General features: G+C 41.1%; 1 protein-coding gene across 7 annotated transcripts in view; it reads right to left on the reverse strand.

Annotated features, from left to right (window-relative positions):
- FBXO3 (F-box protein 3) overlaps positions 1-18,084 on the reverse strand; it is a 59,847-nt gene that overhangs the window by 22,256 nt on the left and 19,507 nt on the right. For 2 of the 7 annotated variants that reach the window (XR_012159382.2, XR_012159383.2), the window contains exons 7-10: positions 16,998-17,082; positions 15,037-15,159; positions 14,410-14,525; positions 13,053-13,243 (exon numbers count right to left, since the gene is read on the reverse strand). Coding sequence is in view for 5 of the 7 variants with exons in the window: in XM_073347905.2 (XP_073204006.2) it covers positions 4,934-5,059; positions 13,053-13,243; positions 14,410-14,525; positions 15,037-15,159; positions 16,998-17,082 (641 nt within the window). In the remaining 2 variants the exon portion in view is untranslated. The other 5 variants (XM_073347905.2, XM_073347907.2, XM_073347906.2 and 2 more) reach the window with 5 other exon arrangements.

Consider the following 18,084-nt stretch of genomic DNA (forward strand, 5'->3'; position numbering starts at 1 on the left):
CAGAGGCCCTGCATAAAACCTGGCGATGCTGCAGCACCCCCTGCACTCCTTCCCATGGCTACGGGAAGGGGGTCAGGAGCATGGTTACTCTGTGTTAACACTAATGCTTACTCCGGTCTTTCCTCTTCCCACTAAGTAATGCTGTTTTCCTAAAGGATATTTCAAAAGAAAATTCTGAGTATGCACATAGAGTTTTAGTGCATTTTGAAGTATCAGTTCAAACCATAAGATCTGCTCTCAGTAAAATTTCTAGGAGTCCCTGCTGAATGCATGCAGATAACAACTACTGTGTGCCACACTCCCGCAGAAAGCTGCTAACTTTCCAATAGCATATTGTGTCCCTAAAATGTACATCAAATCAATCCCAGGGTTAAAAATACAAACATTCTACAACTCAAGCTTCAGAGTATTTGTGGATAGAATTCCAGTCATATATAATTGGAACTATATTATTCCCTTTATCATTCACTGTTCTGAATACCAAATTCTAACCATTCAGGCAAACAATTAACTGCATGACCACATATCCTCACCTATATCAAAAGGCATTCATACGCCAAACCTTTTACTGTAAATGTCATACCTCTGTTAAGGTCACCTTATCGATCTAATAATGCAGAAGTTAGAGAGAGAACTGAAGAACTATCATTTAACTGACAGAAGGAACACCCCACATATTAGCAGGCTGCATTAGTAGGAGCATTGCCAGCAGATAGAGGGAAGTGGTTATTCCCCTTTATTTGGCACTGATGAGACCACATCTGGAGTATTACATGCAGTTTTGGGCCCCCTACTACAGAAAGAATGTGGACAAATTGGAGAGAGTCCAGTGGAGAGTAACAAAAATGATTAGGGGGCTGGGGCACATGATTTATGGGAAGAATCTGAGGACACTGGGATTATTTAGTTTGCAAAAGAAAAGAGCAGGGGGGATTTGATAACAGCCTTCAACTACCTGAAGGGGGATTTCAAAGAGGATGGAGCTAGGCTATTCTCAGTGGTGGCAGATGACAGAACAAGGAGTAATGGTCTCAAGTTGCAGTGGGGGAGATCTAGGTTGGACATTAGGGAAAACTATTTCACTGGGAAGGTGATGAAGCATTGGAATGGGTTACCTAGGGAGGTGGTGGAACCTCCCTCTTTAGAGGTTTTTAAAGCCCAGCTTGACAAAGCCCTGGCTGGGATGATTTTGTTGGGATTGGTCCTGCTTTGACTAGATAACCTCATGAGGTCTCTTCAAACCCTAATCTTCTATGATGTCCAGCTATCCATAGTAAACACTTGTAGCCAGTCTACCATGCAAGTAAATCTATGTTTTCGTATTCTGCACGACATTCAGTGGCTCATGACACGTTCTACACAGAACTCTGGTCTACCTAGGCCGATACACAAGGGATAAGGTGGGGCTTACTGCAGATGCTTCAGCAAGGTGGTTAGAGAGACACCAGGTTGAGCAACTAATACAATAAAGTTTTTCTTCCTCACCTTAGCTGACATTCCATTAATAGCCTAAAGCAGAAGTTACGGTTCTGCAATTTTATCCTAGATGTAGTATAATTGCACAAGCTATTTTTATTCATGTATCTACACCACTTGTGAGCCATACCAAGATCTGTGCTTTAAGAGACTGTAGAAGAAGGTCCACTGAGTTTGTTAGACATTGATTATTCAAAGTGTTTCCTTTTAGTCGTATTCCCTTTCACACATCTCCTTGTTTTCATAGAACGTAGCCTTCCTCCTAATATTTACTCCTTAGCACTAGGACTTAGAGGATTGCCAGATGTAACACCTCCAGTTCTCTTTTCACAAATTCAATATATTGCATTTTTCTGTCTGCTTGTAAATAGCTGAACATAGCTCAAGCTTTTTAGCATAAAGCAGAATTAAAAGTTTTGTAAGTGAGCAATTCATTGCCCATATGTGGAAGTAAGACATGTATGAAGATTGATGTTAATACACGAGTGGTGCAGTTTTCCCTTAAGAGTATATTGCACAGGACACATAGCCAATCATTCATATAGCATGTAAGAAACCAGCTTCTGAGGTAAGGAAAGAAGAGCTACATAAAAACAAACAGATGGTATGAATCAGTAGCTAAAACAGAAGTGGTAGAACTTGATGAGCAGATGAATTACCCCTATAACCAGGCTTCAGCTGTAGAGCAGAGAACATCAAGAACATGATGCTTTAGCAAAAGCCCCCTTTGCACAAGCTATGGAAATTTGCAGTTTAAATTAGAAAAAGAAGCAAATCCATTTACACTGGTGTCCTCAATTGAGCCATTGTATCCATCTACGATTTCTGTTCACCACAGAGTTTTATGTTTATTTCTCTTTGTATGGTAAGTACCAGTAGTTTTGGGTGCACAGAGAAGAGTGATGTTTGGTTTTCCCCTAAAATCACATTTGAAAAAAAAAAGCTATATGTAAAAGCAGGGCTTAAACCAAATGTGGTCACTGCTTTTTCACATATGAATTTTAGTTAAAGTGTTTCCCAAACTAGCTCTCTCCTAAAACACAATCCTCTTCCTTCCAGGTCTTTTCCTCTTACCCTAAGCACATCACCATAATAGAGGAAACTGAGTCAGGGAAGACTACAAACCTATAGATCACAATCTAGAGAATCGGATATAATTTTATTTAGGTGCTTATGTCAAAGTAAACACTGACAGTTGGGCTTTTAGTGAGACAAGGTGAATCAGGTAGTATCTTTTACAAGCTTGCTTCCCAGAACTGAAGAAAAGCTCTGTATAAGCTCAAAAGCTTGTCTCTCACACAAACAGAAGTCAGGCCAATAATAGGTATTACCTCACCCACCTTGTGTATCTAATATCCTGAGACCAACACAGCTACAACACTGTATACAATTGTGGTTTTTGTCCTTCCAGCCATTTACAAGCATGAGAGACAATGACCTTTCCAATTATTACTATTTAATACCTTATCTACTTAAAGACATTTTGCAAAAATTGTCCCCAACCCCCATTCAACTCTACCAGATAGCAATGCAGACAACAGCCTACCTAGTTAGAGCTTCCAATGTTCAGTCTCAGTGGGATTTTTTGAAAAGTTCTTGGTCTTAAGACTTGAGATTGAACACATGCAGCTGGCTGTGGGGCCACCTGAGTGGCTGGCTGCAGAGCCGCTCCAGCAGCAGCTGGTGTGGCTGAACCCGGCTGGACAGCCACACTGGCTGCTGCAGAAGTCACAGCACCAATGACTTCCACGACCCCCACAACAGACATGGAGCCATAATCATCAATAAGACAGGGGAACTTTCTGCCCTTAAAGAATATTAGAATCTTTTCATTTTAATACTACAGATTTGTGGTTATGCTGAAAGTTACTAGTCTCTAATCTTTTGTTAACTAATTATTTTTTAAAAAAACCTTTTGTATTTAGTTGAAATAGGAATCAAGGCTCTCGCATTATAGTATTTTCCTTTCACTCAGTATTTAGAAGGTTCAGTAAAAACAACAAGTGAACAGTTTCAAGTATTCCAATTGTTATACAGTTCATTAGAATTATCGATTACGGGCAGAGCTCTGTAGACCTAGGTAGTTATGTCTCTCATCCACTTCCATAGACATTTTTCCTGAGCAATACAGGATTCAATCCAGTAACGTTTCCTGGTTCTACTTAATTCGGTCTTGGGAAAACCTCCCTGACGTGAAGACAATAAACCTACGAGTGAATCTAATGGCACTAAAATCATGTAAAGGAAATAGCAGCCACAATCTATAATAGCTGCAGCCAACCATTACTCAAGGAGATATCCAGCAAATGAGGTTTCAGTTGGGTCCACCAGTGCCAGATACTTTCTGTCCAAGCTGGAGGGAATTTGCTGTGGTAAGTGTGAAGAAGGGCAGCCAACTACAATGTGGCATCAGTTGCAACTTTTAATTCCTTGTTCTACTCTTAGCAAGAGGAATAGTTCCAAGCAACATTTAGAACAATGAAGGCAATATATTTATTTTAATAGCAGTGGAAACAAAATAAAAACGATAGAACAAACAAATGTTTCTTTAAATATAAGGCTTTTAGACATCTGTGTACTGCTAAGCCCCAATTGTGAATCAAGCATAATTACAAAAATTCATATAGGATTCAGGAAAACATTTGATAATACTTAGTCTTACACATAAAATTTGTGTCACTTACCACAAAGTCTGACAGCAAACAGCATATAAAGGAAAAAAAAATCAAACAGTATTTACAAATTTGTACTATGTAATAACTGAGAAATTGCTGATTAGTAAACAGCAGATTATGAATTATACTACATCCCAAAAGGCATGTATCTGTGATCATCATCAGATATTTATTATAAACTAAGATGAAAGACAGATTGTCTGAAAAATAAAGTTTGTTTCATTTCAAACTTACGCACTCAGTCACCAGAATTTTATGGTATCTGTATATTAATATAAAAATGTACAGGAGCACCTGATCCAACCCAATGGGGTTACACAGGCCTAACTGCAAATTCCATTCATTCAAAGCAGAAATTAACAATTGGAAGTCAGTGTGAAAGGCCATTATATACCTTTTTGCAAACTCCTCTGTCTGTTGCTAAGTTTTAAATGCTTGTATAAAAACAAATCCCCATACCATGTTTGTAATATGATCATAAATAGGAAATAGTTTAAAAATGTAAGATATGATTTCCTCAGACTGTCAAGCTGTCTTGCACTTCAGAAAAAAAAGTGAACAAAAAACCCCCACAAAACCCTTCCCCCCGCCCTCAAAAAAAAAAATCCTTACAGTCCAATCAGATGAAAGTTAGAACTGGCACCAATATTCATGCTAGTTGTCCTGCTGTGGAAAAGAAACAATTCATTTACAATATTCAGAAACTGTCTTATGTAGAAGCCCCAGAAAGTTTAACTTCTCTAACCAACAGTTTTTTTGTTTTGTTTTTTAAAGAAGTACAATCAGGTATGACGTGGACAGCGTCCAGAAGGGGCAGGAATATCCAAGACTCTACGTCTGTCTTCATATTCATCAGTATCTGTTGAGTCTTCATCTTCATCCATAGCATATTCATTATGATTAGTTTCCTATAAACAAGACACCCCCATGTTTAACTAAGTACTTAATTGCCTCCTAAATCTCACTCTGATCAAGTGCTAACAATGTAACAAAAAAATTAAAATCAAGATGTCATTTACATCACATTTAAAGTCAGTCTCAGATAAAGACTAATTATAAATATCAAAATACTGTTAAATCAGATTTGTTTTCATGTATCAATTTTATAAAATTTAATCTACATGGCAATTATATTTATAATCTGTTTAAACTTTTATTCATAAACTAAGTAGACCAGTGAGATCAGAATCTGACTCACTAACTGTTGGAATGGTGTTGAATTATTATAAATTACTGTGGTTGACATGAGTTTGGTAAAGCTTGGTAAGTCTGAATTTGCTGAAGAATTCTGGGAGTGGGTTTTTTCCCTGGCACCAGACAGCCTGTATGAAAGTTTACTGAAAGTGCTAACATTACACTTGGACACTGACACAATTATGTACTTTAGATGTTTAACCAGGGTCTCTGTGTATTTGTGCTGATGTAAAAAAAAATCACTATGGTCATGGTTAGTTATGTTTACTAAACAAATCACACAAAAAACATGAAAATGGTGAATGTAGAACTAACTGAGCTGGGTTAACTAATTCTGTAAAACAGCACAACCACAAGAGCTAACCCAAAAAGTAATTCATAAATTAAAAAAAGTAAAATTTAAGCCAGCCTTTAGTCTGTTCACGTTATCCCCTTTAAAAATATTAATCAGAAAAACAAGTTATAAAAGACCGAAAGGGCATATTTCAGGAACATGTAACTTCTTTAAAAAAGGGGTATAAGAATTGGATATTATATGCACCTTTCTTCACCCCAATTAACATCTGAAAAGGCTTGTATCAGACCAAGTGTTTAAAAAACCCCAACACCTCCCCAAAAAATAAAGGCCTTCACCTAGAACTGGTAGCTATACCTGCTTTGTTTGTTAATCAGGGCTATGTCTACACTACCACGGTAAGTTGACCTACACTACACAACTCCAGCTACGTGAATAACGTAGCTGAAGTCAACGTACTTTAGGTCGAGTTACTGCGGGGTCTACAGGAAAAAAATCTCTCGTTTACTTACCTTATTCTTCTTGTCAGGGGTAGAGTACAGGGGTTGACTGGAGAGCGATCTGCTGTTGATTTGGCGGTTCTTTACTAGACCCACTAAATTGACCACCAGTGGATCAATCTCAGCCCTGATCTACACTACGAGTTTAGGTCGAATTTAGCAGCATTAGATCAATTTAACCCTGCATCCATCCACGCAAAGCCATTTTTGTCGACTTAACGGGCTCTTAAAATCAATTTCTGTACTCCTCCCCGATGAGGGGATTAGCGCTGAAATCAACATCATCAGGTCAAATTTGGGTTAGGGTGGACGCAATTCGACAGTATTGGACTCTGGGAGCTATCCCGCAGTGCTCCATTGTGACCACTCTGGACAGCACTCTCAACTCAGATGCACTGGCCAGGTAGACAGGAAAAGCCCTGTGAACTTTTGAATTTCATTTCCTGTTTGGCCAGCATGGCAAGCTAATCAGCACAGGTGACCGTGCAGATCTCCTCAGCAGAGGTGACCATGGAGTCCCAGAATCGCAAAAGAGCTCCAGCATGGACCGAACAGGAGGTACTGGATCTGACTGCTGTTTAGGGAGACAAATCCGTGCTACCAGAACTCCATTCCAAAAGACAAAATGCCAAAATATTTGAAAAAAATTTCCAAGGGCATGAAGGACCGAGGCTACAGCAGGGACCCACAGCAGTGCCGTGTGAAACTTAAGCCTACCAAAAAACCCAAGAGGCAAACGCCCGCTCGGGGTCAGAGCCCCAGACATGCCGCTTCTATAAGCGGCTGCATGCAATTCTAGGCAGTTCTCCTACAACTACCCCACACCTGTACATGGACTCCTGCAAGGGAGTTTCACACAACAGGGATGAGGAAGATGAGGAGGAGAAGGAGGTTGAAGACAGCGCACACCAGGCAAGTGGATAAACTGTTCTCCCTGACAGCCAGGAACTATTTATCACCCTGGAGCCAATATCCTCCAACCCTCCCAACCCAGGCTCCTGGACCTTGAAGGCGGAGAAGGCACCTCTGGTGAGTATACCTTTGTAAATATAATACACGGTTTAAAAGCAAGCATTTAAATGACTAATTTGCCCTGAAGACTTGGGATGCATTCGCAGCCAGTACAGCTACTGGAAAAGTCTGTTAACGTGTCTGGGGATGGAGCGGAAATCCTCCAGGGACATCTCAATGAAGCTGTCCTGGAGGTACTCCCAAAGCCTTTGCAAAAGGTTTCTGGGGAGGGCAGCCTTATTGCATCCTCCGTTGTAGGATGCTTTACCACAGCAGGCCAGTAGCACGTAGTCTGGAATCATTGCATAAGAAAGCATGGCAGCGTGTGGTCCTGGTGTTTGCTGGCATTCAAGCAACATCCGTTCTTTATCTCTCTGTGTTATCCTCAGGAGTGTGATATCATTAATAGTCACCTGGTTGAAATAGGGGAATTTTATTAAGGGGACATTCAGAGGTGGCCGTTCCTGCTGGGCTGTTTGCCTGTAGCTGAAAAAAAAAATCATCTCCGCTGTTATCCATGCAGTGGGGCGGAGGGATGAAGCTATCATCCCAGAGAATTGGGTGGGGGGGGGGGAGTTAGTTGGGTTTCTGCTGCACATTAACCCAAAAATATCAGTCCCTCCTTTTAAATTGCTAATGTGTCTTTTTAAATTTTAATCTCCCTTTTTTTCCTCCCACAGCTGAAAATGTTTCAACACTGTGACTAGCATCTCCATCCCAGAGGCTAGTGCAGATAAGGCGGCAAAAAAAATGCACTTCCGATGAAATGTTCTCCGAGCTCATGCAGTCCACCCAAACTGAAAGAGCCCAGCAGAATGCGTGGAGGCAGACAATGGTAGAGTTCAGGAAAGCACAAAATGAACGCGAGGACAGGAGGGACATGCGAGAGAACAAGTGGCACGATCAGGAGGAAAGGTGGCGGGATGCAATGCTGAGGTTACTGGAGGATCAAACTGATATGCTCCAACGTATGGTTGAGGTGCAGGAAAGGCACAGACCCCCACTGCAGCCCCTGTGTAACCAACCACCCTCCTCCCCAAGTTCCATAGCCTCCTCACCCAGACACCCAAGAACGTGGGGGGGGGGGTTGAGAGGCACCCCCCGGGCATCCAACCACTCCAACCCAGAGGATTACCCAAGCAACAGAAGGCTGGCATTCATTCAATAAGTTTTGAAGTGCAGTGTGGCCTTGTCCTTCCCTCCTCCCCCACCCCACCCGGGCTACCTTGGCAGTTATCCCTCTATTTGTGCGATGAATTAATAAAGAGTGCACGAATTTGAAACAACAGTGACTTTATTGCCTCTGCAAGAGGTGACTGAAGGGGGGAGAGGAAGGCGTTTGGCTTACAGGGAAGTAGAGTGAACCAAGGGGGCAGGTTTTCATCAAGGAGAAACAAACAGAACTGTCACACCGTAGCCTGGTCAGCCATGAAAGTGGTTTTCAAAGCTTCTCTGATGCGCAGCGCGCCCTGCTGTGCTCTTCTAACCACCTTGGTGTCCGGCTCCATGTAATCAGCGGCCAGGCGATTTGCCTTCCCGCCATAAACATCTCCCCCTTACTCTCACAGATATTGTGGAGCGCACAGCAAGCAGTAATAACAATGGGAATATTGGTTTCGCTAAGGTCTAACCGACTCTGTAAACTGCACCAGCGCGCTTTTAAACATCCAAATGCACATTCTACCACCATTCTGCACTTGCTCAGCCTACAGTTGAACAGCTCCTGACTACTGTCCAGGGTGCCTTTGTACAGCTTCATGAGCCATAGCATTAAGGGGTAGGCTGGATCCCCAAGGATAACTATAGGCATTTCAACATCCCACATGGTTATTTTCTGGTCTGCAAAGTAAGTCCCTTGCTGCAGCTGTTCATACAGAGCAGATTTCAGAGTCACAGCCGTGTTAGTCTGTATTCGCAAAAAGAAAAGGAGTACTTGTGGCACCATAGAGACTAACCAATTTATTTGAGCATAAGCTTTCGTGAGCTACAGCTCACTTCATCGGATGCATACTGTGGAAAGTACAGAAGATCTTCTTATACACACAAACCATGAAAAAATGGGTGTTTGTGTGTATAAAAAGATCTTCTGTACTTTCCACAGTATGCATCCGATGAAGTGAGCTGTAGCTCACGAAAGCTTATGCTCAAATAAATTGGTTAGTCTCTAAGGTGCCATAAGTCCTCCCTTTCTTTATACAGACCAGAGTTCCTGAAGATGCAAGCGTCATGTACCTTTCCCGGCTATCCCACGTTGATGTTGGTAAAACATCCCTTGTGATCCACCAGTGCTTGCAGCACCACTGAAAAGTACCCCTTTCGGTTTATGTACTGGCTTGCTTGGTGATCTGGTCCCAAGATAGGGATATGCGTTCCATCTATCACCCCACACAGTTCGGGAATCCCATTGCAGCAAAGCCATCCATTATGACCTGCACATTTCCCAACGTCACTACCCTTGATAGCAGCAGCTCAGTGATTGCGCTGGCTACTTGAATCACAGCAGCCCCCACGTAGATTTGTCCACTCCAAATTGATTCCCGACTGACCAGTAGCTGTCTGGAGTTGCAAGCTTCGAGAGGACTATTTCCACTCACTTGTGAACTGTGAGGGCTGCTCTCATCTTGGTATTCTTGCGCTTCAGGGCAGGGGAAAGCAAGTCACAAAGTTCCATGAAAGTGCCTTACGCATGCGAAAGTTTCCCAGCCACTGGGAATCTTCCCAGACCTGCAACACTATGCCGTCCCACCAGTCTGTGCTTGTTTCCCGGGCCCAGAATCAGCGTTCCATGGCATGAGCCTTTCCCATTGCCACAAGGATGGCCAAATTGCCGGGCTTTGAGAGAAGTCTGTGTCCATGTCCTCATCACTCTCGTCACTGCGCTGCCATCACTTCCTCACCTGCTGTTGCGGATTTTGGTTCTGCATATACTGCATGCTAATGCGCGAGGTGTTTACAAAGCTCATAACTGCTGCAGTGATCTGAGCGGGCTCCACGTTTGCCGTGGTATGGTGTCTGCAGGAGAGCAGAGTTGCAGGGGAAGCGGTGGTTGGATGACCAGTTTTGCAAACCTACTGGACCATCTGCTGCCAGGACACAACAGCTGAGCGGGTTGCACGCTTGCTGTGTTATCGCGAGACAAGAGCAGCTGAGCAGAGTTGCAGCAGAAGCAGCCCTGCGAGACCACCAGGAGAGCAGAGCAGCAGCGGTGGAGGATGATGGTCATATAGAGGACCTGCGAGGTGGATTCATAGCATCAGGAGAGCAGAGTGGCAGTGGAAGCAGTCGTTCGATGACGACGGTTTGCAAACCTATTGCACGGTCTGCTGAAAGCAGTACGGCGCCCGCACAGAAAAAAAGGCATGAAACAATTGTCTGCCATTGCTTTCACAGAGGGAGGGGCAACTGACGAGACATACCCCAAACCAACCGCGACAAATGTTTTTGCCCCATCAGGCATTGGAAGCTTAACCCAGAATTCCAATGGGCAGTGGAGACTGCAGGATAGCTACCCACAGTGCAATGCTCCGAAAGTTGATGCTAACGTCAGTACTGTGGACACACTCCGCCGACTTAATGCACTTAGTGGGGACATACACAATCGACTGTATAAAATCACTTTCTAAAAAAACAGACTTCTATAAATTCGACCTAATTTTGTAGTGTAGACATACCCTCAGAACGTCGATCCCGGCGGTAGTGAAGACCTGCCCCAGGATACTGTGTAGGGCCAACATAGTAACTAAGGGTTTATGCTTGAAAAATTAAGGCTTATTAAAAAAAAGCATGGTATAACCTTTCTGACGACTGTCTGAAATTCTTTTAAATAGCTTTGCATTAAAAAACAAGAACAAAAAACTAAATCTGGGTTTTGCTGGCACTAATACTGTAAAATCTTCCCAGCTATGGGCCAATAAAAATCCCAGCTCTTAACTATTGAATTCAATTAGTTCTTTCAGATTTACAAGTATGTAACAGAGCAGAATTTAAGCCACTAGGTCTGAATTTGAGTCAATATGCTAAAATATCAAAGTACCGCTCAACTTTAATATACAATAATCCTCTGCTAAGCATCTGTATCAGAGGCAGAGTAATAAAATTACCAAATCAAATGCAAGTGATTTCTGCAACTTGTGGAACAGAAGAGAGGTCTAGGTTTAAATAAATAAAGGGAACCAAAGGAAAGAGGGGGGAAAAAGCAATGTATCTGTTACAAGTGTGACCTCTGTTGGCAGTTTGCATTCACTGTTACCAGCCTAAACCAGTGCTAGTTTCCCAAAATATCTTTTTAAAAATGTAATCTCCTAATCACATCACTTGAGTGCCCATATTCCTCTTTAGCATTGCCCTGCCCATGGATGCCAGTGTAATTAGCAGCTTCATTTCCCCTCTTATGGAATCGGTTGACTCTGGGCTCTTTTTGCTTATTTGTCAATCCAGTTTTGTTTTGCTGCTCTGCATTTTGCAAGGCCTTCTGCTTTCTTTGAGTGTTTAACTACAGGGCCTGAAAAACATTAAACACCCTAAATTCCATCTGAACTACCTAGACATAGAACAGTTTACAAATTTTATCAAGTCAATTTACACTTACGTCAAAACAAGCTAACAAAACTGCCCAGATTCACCAGCTGCTTCCAAACCTTAAAAATAGATAATCATTCAACAGAAAAGCAATTTATTAAATTTTTGGAATTGATGCAGGAGTTACTGGGTGAAATTCCATGGCCTACGTTGTGCAGGGTAGACTAGATGAACATTAAGGTCCCTTTTGACCTTAAAATCAATCAGCTTAAAAGGCCTGTTTAGCACATGTATGGAAACTTCTCTCCTATCGAGAAAAGCAGAGACATTCTTCTGATGTAGAAGGCAGCAAATTACAATCAGGTCACACCAAGACAGAAAGAGCTCAAATATGTAACAATTTAGATTTGTAAATAAGGGCGTATCCATCCAATTTCACATTTACAAAGGTGCCAATGTCACAAGTTACAAAAACATAAATCTAAGTCACCTGCAGAACAAACAACTCTGTTCTCCCTCTAAAGCCCAACACTGCAATAGCCTGCATAAATGGATGTGCCTGGAAGCATGCCCCGAAAGTCCACAGACATGAGCTATTTCAGACCCCTGGGCTAGAACGCGCAGGTAGAAGCCATTTCAGAATAGCAGACCCATCGTGGACGAATTACTAGTCTACTCTCATTGTCAAGATGATTGAAGTTCAGCATCTCCATCCACTGAAGCTGTAACAGAGTGGAGGGGGAAAGGTGGCCCATCGAACAGGAAGGACCCAACCCATTTAGCGATTCATGGATAAAAAATTAAACATTTTAGCTTCAAGCCATCTTTGATTCAAAATGCAAATTATAACTCCAGTTATATGACATAAGCATGTGCTTGTTAGGTGCAGCATAACAGACAGACCACTACGCCACTCAAATTTTTGGATTGACTAAGTAAAGCCCCGCCTGGAGTGTACGCAGTAATCCAAGCATGAGGTGACATTAACATTTAATCATAAATGATAGTTAGATTCAGTTAATCTATTTTGTTATATTCTCTTGGCTACACAATCACTCCAAAGAACTCGGAGGAATTCAAATTAGGGGACAGGATTTCAGTGGGAGGCAGGGGGGAGGAGACGTCTCTCTCTAGATCTATCTCCAGATTTTGTAATTGTTGTTCTTGTCCTTCCCTCTTGTAGGGAATTGTCTATCTTATACTACTAAGAAATAAAATTATAAAACTGGAAAAAGTGTCATAATTATGGAGTCTGGTAAGACCTTTATCTAGAGAACGTACATTATACTATTCTATTAGAGCTAATTTCATTCATGTTTTCTGCAAAAAGGTTAGGGATAAAAGCCAAGCACAAATGACAATACCAACTGTATCTCAGCTTACCATGCGTGCTGTAGACACCTTGAATGTTGGGCATACCATATGAAATCTGGGAATTATGACGTTAAAGAACTTGTCCTTATAGTAGAGACAGTGGAAGGTATAGTATCCTTCCATGTATCCTGAAGTAGTGGAGAAGGTAGTACAGCTGGTATATTCGTAAACTCGACCTGGGCTGATTATTGGAAATTCTCCTGCAAATACAAAACACAACAAAGAACCATTGGGAGTTTTGAATTTAAGTATAAATAGTGTATACTTTCCTCTTGCAATATAGTTAATTTCTATAGACATTAAGTTCAGCTAGAGTTCTGCTGGAATACACAGCTAGTAACAAAAGTTTAAGCGCTTCTGTAACTGTACTATACGAATAAAAGGGGGGAAAAAAAAAGAGGTAAGCTTGTTGTAACAAATCCTGTTTTAATGAACATTCTAGTGACTAGTATCAGAGGGGTAGCAGTGTTAGTCTGGATCTGTAAAAGCAGCAAAGAGTCCTGTGGCACCTTATAGACTAACAGACGTATTGGAACATAAGCTTTCGTGGGTGAATACCCACTTCATTGGAGGCATGTCATTCTAGTGACTAGTTATCTTTGCATCACTTTCAGTCACAAGTGAATAGCAGTTTTTTAGAGAATATTGTTCACTAAATCAGAAGTGCCTAACTTGCTGAACAGGAGTCACTATAACAAGCTCAAAGGACAAGAATGCCCAAACAACAACATGTGTGTGTGGGGGGGGGGGGGGGGGAGAGCGGGAGTCTTTAAAAAAAAAAAAAAACACAAAAAAACCCCCGAACTATTGCTACAAATCATTTCTAAATACAAAAAAAAATACTTAAGTCTTCTGACATGCACTTATGCTGTTAACCCTAATACATAGATAAAAACAGATGGCATTAGAGACTTCAGGATTATTAATATTTATTTGTATTATCAAAGTACTTAGGAGCCCCACTCATGGACCAGGACCCCAATGTGCTAGGTGCTGTACAAAAAGACAATTCCAGTCCCAAAGAGCTTACAATCCAAGTAATTAAAAAATCTTTAAATGGTTTGACTACTTATACTAATATTAACTACTGTATATTAATATACAAATTTGCCCAACAATTTAAAATAGTTAACCAAAAATTATATTCCTTAAGATCCTTTAAAATTGAAGTGAATGTTTAACTCTTTCACTTACACACAACGCAATATGAGAAAGTGGAACAGAATGCATGTTTGCTAAAAGAAGAGAATAGCCACCATCTTGCATCATTACTGAGAATGGCTCCGCCAGAAGTTACAGAATTTTCACATTAATCACTGGAATGCTATGAATGCAAAAATGAAACTCAAACTCTCAGTTTACATACCAACAACTCCAGGACCCTGAACTTCTTCTACATCACCTTTGGCATTGGTTATTCTCCAGTACCGACTGTCCAACTGACAAGCCTTTTCAGGGAGAGCATCTTTGGACATCTCAATTCTATGAGCCAAATCAAATATTTTTTGCGTAGAAATGAATTACTTGTCTAAAAACCACTATAAAATATTTAAAATACTATTTCTATACTCCCTACTGCTTAGAGAAAGTGGTATGTTCTAATGACCTGTATACAGATACAAGTAGGAACACCAGAGCACTAATCCCAGCTTTATTATTCCTCTTAATTACCTACCTCTCCTTAATTCATGACAAATATTGTGACAAATGTTTCACGTATGCAAAGTGATATGTGCTATATATTGTTAGTGAAAAGAAACTCCTCAAAGCACAGGACGACCCATTGCAAGTTTTAAAACAGTCAAATAGTCGTTTTATTTAAAACGATATTAAAATAATTATATTGCATGCTGTACACCAAGCTCCATATGTATACGATATCTAAATTTCATCATACTTCTGAGTACTGTGCATACACATGCAACAGTCATGAGGCTTGAACTCCAGACAGAAGACTCTCCTGTTATCAGGAAAGCCCATTTGCTATTCTCACCTGATTCTGTAAGTGAAGAAGTAATGAGGTGGATGTACAGAACTGAGTTCAGGTAGAAAAGACGTGGAGACTGAAACAGTAATATCTCCTGTTGTGGCCACACACTCCTTATCATGAACATACCTGTGCAACAGAAACATACAAAAGAAATTTCCAACTCTTTATTATGATGTAACCCAATTCTATGGGTTCAATACAGATGCTAAAAGGATATTTTTGAAGAATAAGTTTCCACATGCTATACTAATAGTATTTGGATAATTAAACCCAAAATGAAAAAAAAAAAGTTATTGTGTGTGACTATTAGCCCTAAATGAAACTAGACATTCTTTAGTCTTTGTGAATGCACTAGTACAACAGTGCAATGCTTGCCTTAAACTATGAAGGCAGACTTTAGAAATGTCTTCATGCAATTCTTCATATTCAGTTGTGTACAAATCTATTTTGGAGATAGAAAATTTAGTTCTTACAGCATCCCATTAATCTTAAAAGGGGCTATTATACACCAGTGGCTTTCAACCTTTCGAGACTACAGTACCCCTTTCAAGAGTCTGATTTGTCTTGCATACCCCCAAGTTTCACCTCACTTAGAAATACAAAAAAGCATCACAGCGCACTATTACTGAAAACAAAAAATTATTACTTTTTCATTTTTACCATATAATTATAAAATAAATCAATTAGAATATAAATATTGTACTTACATTTCAGTGTATAGTACATAATATACATGCCCCCTTTTACCCCCAACCGTGCGCACGCACGCCCTCTGCCCCGCTCCAGGAGCCGGACTGTGACTCCGCGGAGGGTGGGGGGCCACAGACAGAGGTAAGGGGGCCAAGGCTGGGGACATAGCTGGGGGTGGGGCCGTGGCCAGGAGTGGGGCTGTGATCAGGGGCCAAAGTGTGTGTGTGGCGGGGCGGGGGGCAGCGACAGGGACGGGGGACACGCGCACAGGAGCGGGGACACGCTGAGGATGGGGTCGTCGCCAGGAGTCGGAGACACTGGTGGGGGCAGGACTGGAACACAGTGGGGGGCGGGAAGGGGCTGAGTGGCGCTCCCTCCCCACCCCTGTGGAGGCTGGCCCAGGTCCCACCATGCACCCTCCACCCCCAGACCTTTCTCCACAGCCCCCTAGGCGGGGTGTGCCCCACACTTCCGAAACCTCTGATATAGAGAACTATAAACAAGTCATTATCCATATGAAATTTAGTCTATACTGACTGCTAGTGTTTTTTATGTAGCCTGTGGTAAAACTAGGCAAATATCTAGATGAGTTGATGTACCCCCTTATGCGTACCCCTGGTTGAGAACTACTGTTATACACAACCAGGATAAAAACAAAAACATCTAGAGAAGTGCACGTGGAGCTTCAAGGTAAATCCATCTCCAAATCTTGTTTGTTTAGAGTATCATAATACATATATTCAATACAATATTTGAATGAATGGTAGATAGACCATATCAATGAAAGAATCCCTTATTTAAAATAGCAAATGTCATTTGTTTACCAGTTTTGTTGTAGCTGTTTTGGCCTCAGGATATTAGAGACAAGGTGAGTGAGGTAATATCTTATGGGACCAACTTCTGTTGGTGGGAGACAAGCTTTTGAGCTATGCAGAACTGCTCTTCAATAAACTCCTACACGATCTGCAGCTGTGTCTTTCTCACTAGCCCTCTCATTTTGCACCTCAAGTTCTAGGCAGGCGGATGGGTTAGAGCTGGTATTAATTACAGTCCCTTCAGTGTGATGCTACTAGTTCTAATATTCCTGGTAACAAAACAGGATTAGTTTAAGCCTTTTGATTCTGCAGCTGTCTCTTTCTCCATCCCCACCCATTAACCCTCACACCACACATCCACACCCAGCTGTCTGGAAAAAAAAAAAATCAGCATTTAAAGAAAAGATTGATTTTCTCTGCCTTGTAATTATGCTGCACTACAGATCAAAGTCACGATACCTGAAAATCTGGTCCCTGATGATGGGATAGCCACCTGTTACGACATTGTTTACATAAGATGTGAACCATTCCAAATAAGAAGTACCTAGATGCCAAAGAGGGAAAGTTTTACAAAAGCAGGTACTCTTATAATTAAGCCAGTTATAATATTAACTTTCTTTTTAACATAGGCATTATAAAAGCTAGTAGGCCTTAATATAAACAAATTCCCAGACCTCTGTAGCTGAGTAACTCATTCCTCATCCTGCTCTATTCAAAACACTGACCTCTGCTTTTGCTGGGAACCTAATTGTGGCTTAAATGGTTTGCTTGTCATCCTCCACTCACTGTGTCACAGCTAAAATGAGACTGTATACTCTTCAGGCCAGGAACCATGGCTTTCTATTTACATTGTGAAGTACCTCGCCCAATTCTGGATGCTTTTATACTTCAACTGCCTTTTAGACCTTTACTGGTACTCCTATGATTTAAGGAGGTGATGTTGGCTTTACAAGTAATGTAATTACTATACCTATTTTTTAGGCACTATACTCCACACTTAATCCAATATACTATTTGCTAAAGCTGGTAGGTCTATTACTGGACCTACAAGCTTGGTTTTGTTTTGTAGGTATCTGCACACACACACATATATATACATAGGTAAGGTATTAAAATTCCTAAGAAATCTATAAAATTTTGTAAGTTTCTGTACTCCCAAGAACAAAGCTGGACAGTAGGGTGGAAGCATGTGCAACATGCACACCTGTTACCACCACAAGCTCAGAGCTCTGGATTTATAGGTCACCCAATATAGAAACTGAGATTTTCAAAAACTTGCAGTCATCACTTTGAGAGCAGCTGGATTTATCAGGATCAGTAAAAAATTCATTATTGGGCAGATTCAACCTTGACAGAGTCCCTTTAATGAACAAAGTCCTCAAAGACAAGACATTATCCTCTATAAGTGAAATAAGCTATAGGTAATTCAATTAATTCAAGGAACATATTATGGGTTTTAGTAATGGAAGATCAATAGTTCTTTAAATTTTGGTTTATATTATTGATGTGAAATGTTTATTTTTAAGTTAATAATTTAATAATATTC

This window comes from Lepidochelys kempii, chromosome 6, assembly GCF_965140285.1.
Source record: "Lepidochelys kempii isolate rLepKem1 chromosome 6, rLepKem1.hap1, whole genome shotgun sequence".
Taxonomy (NCBI): domain Eukaryota; kingdom Metazoa; phylum Chordata; order Testudines; family Cheloniidae; genus Lepidochelys; species Lepidochelys kempii.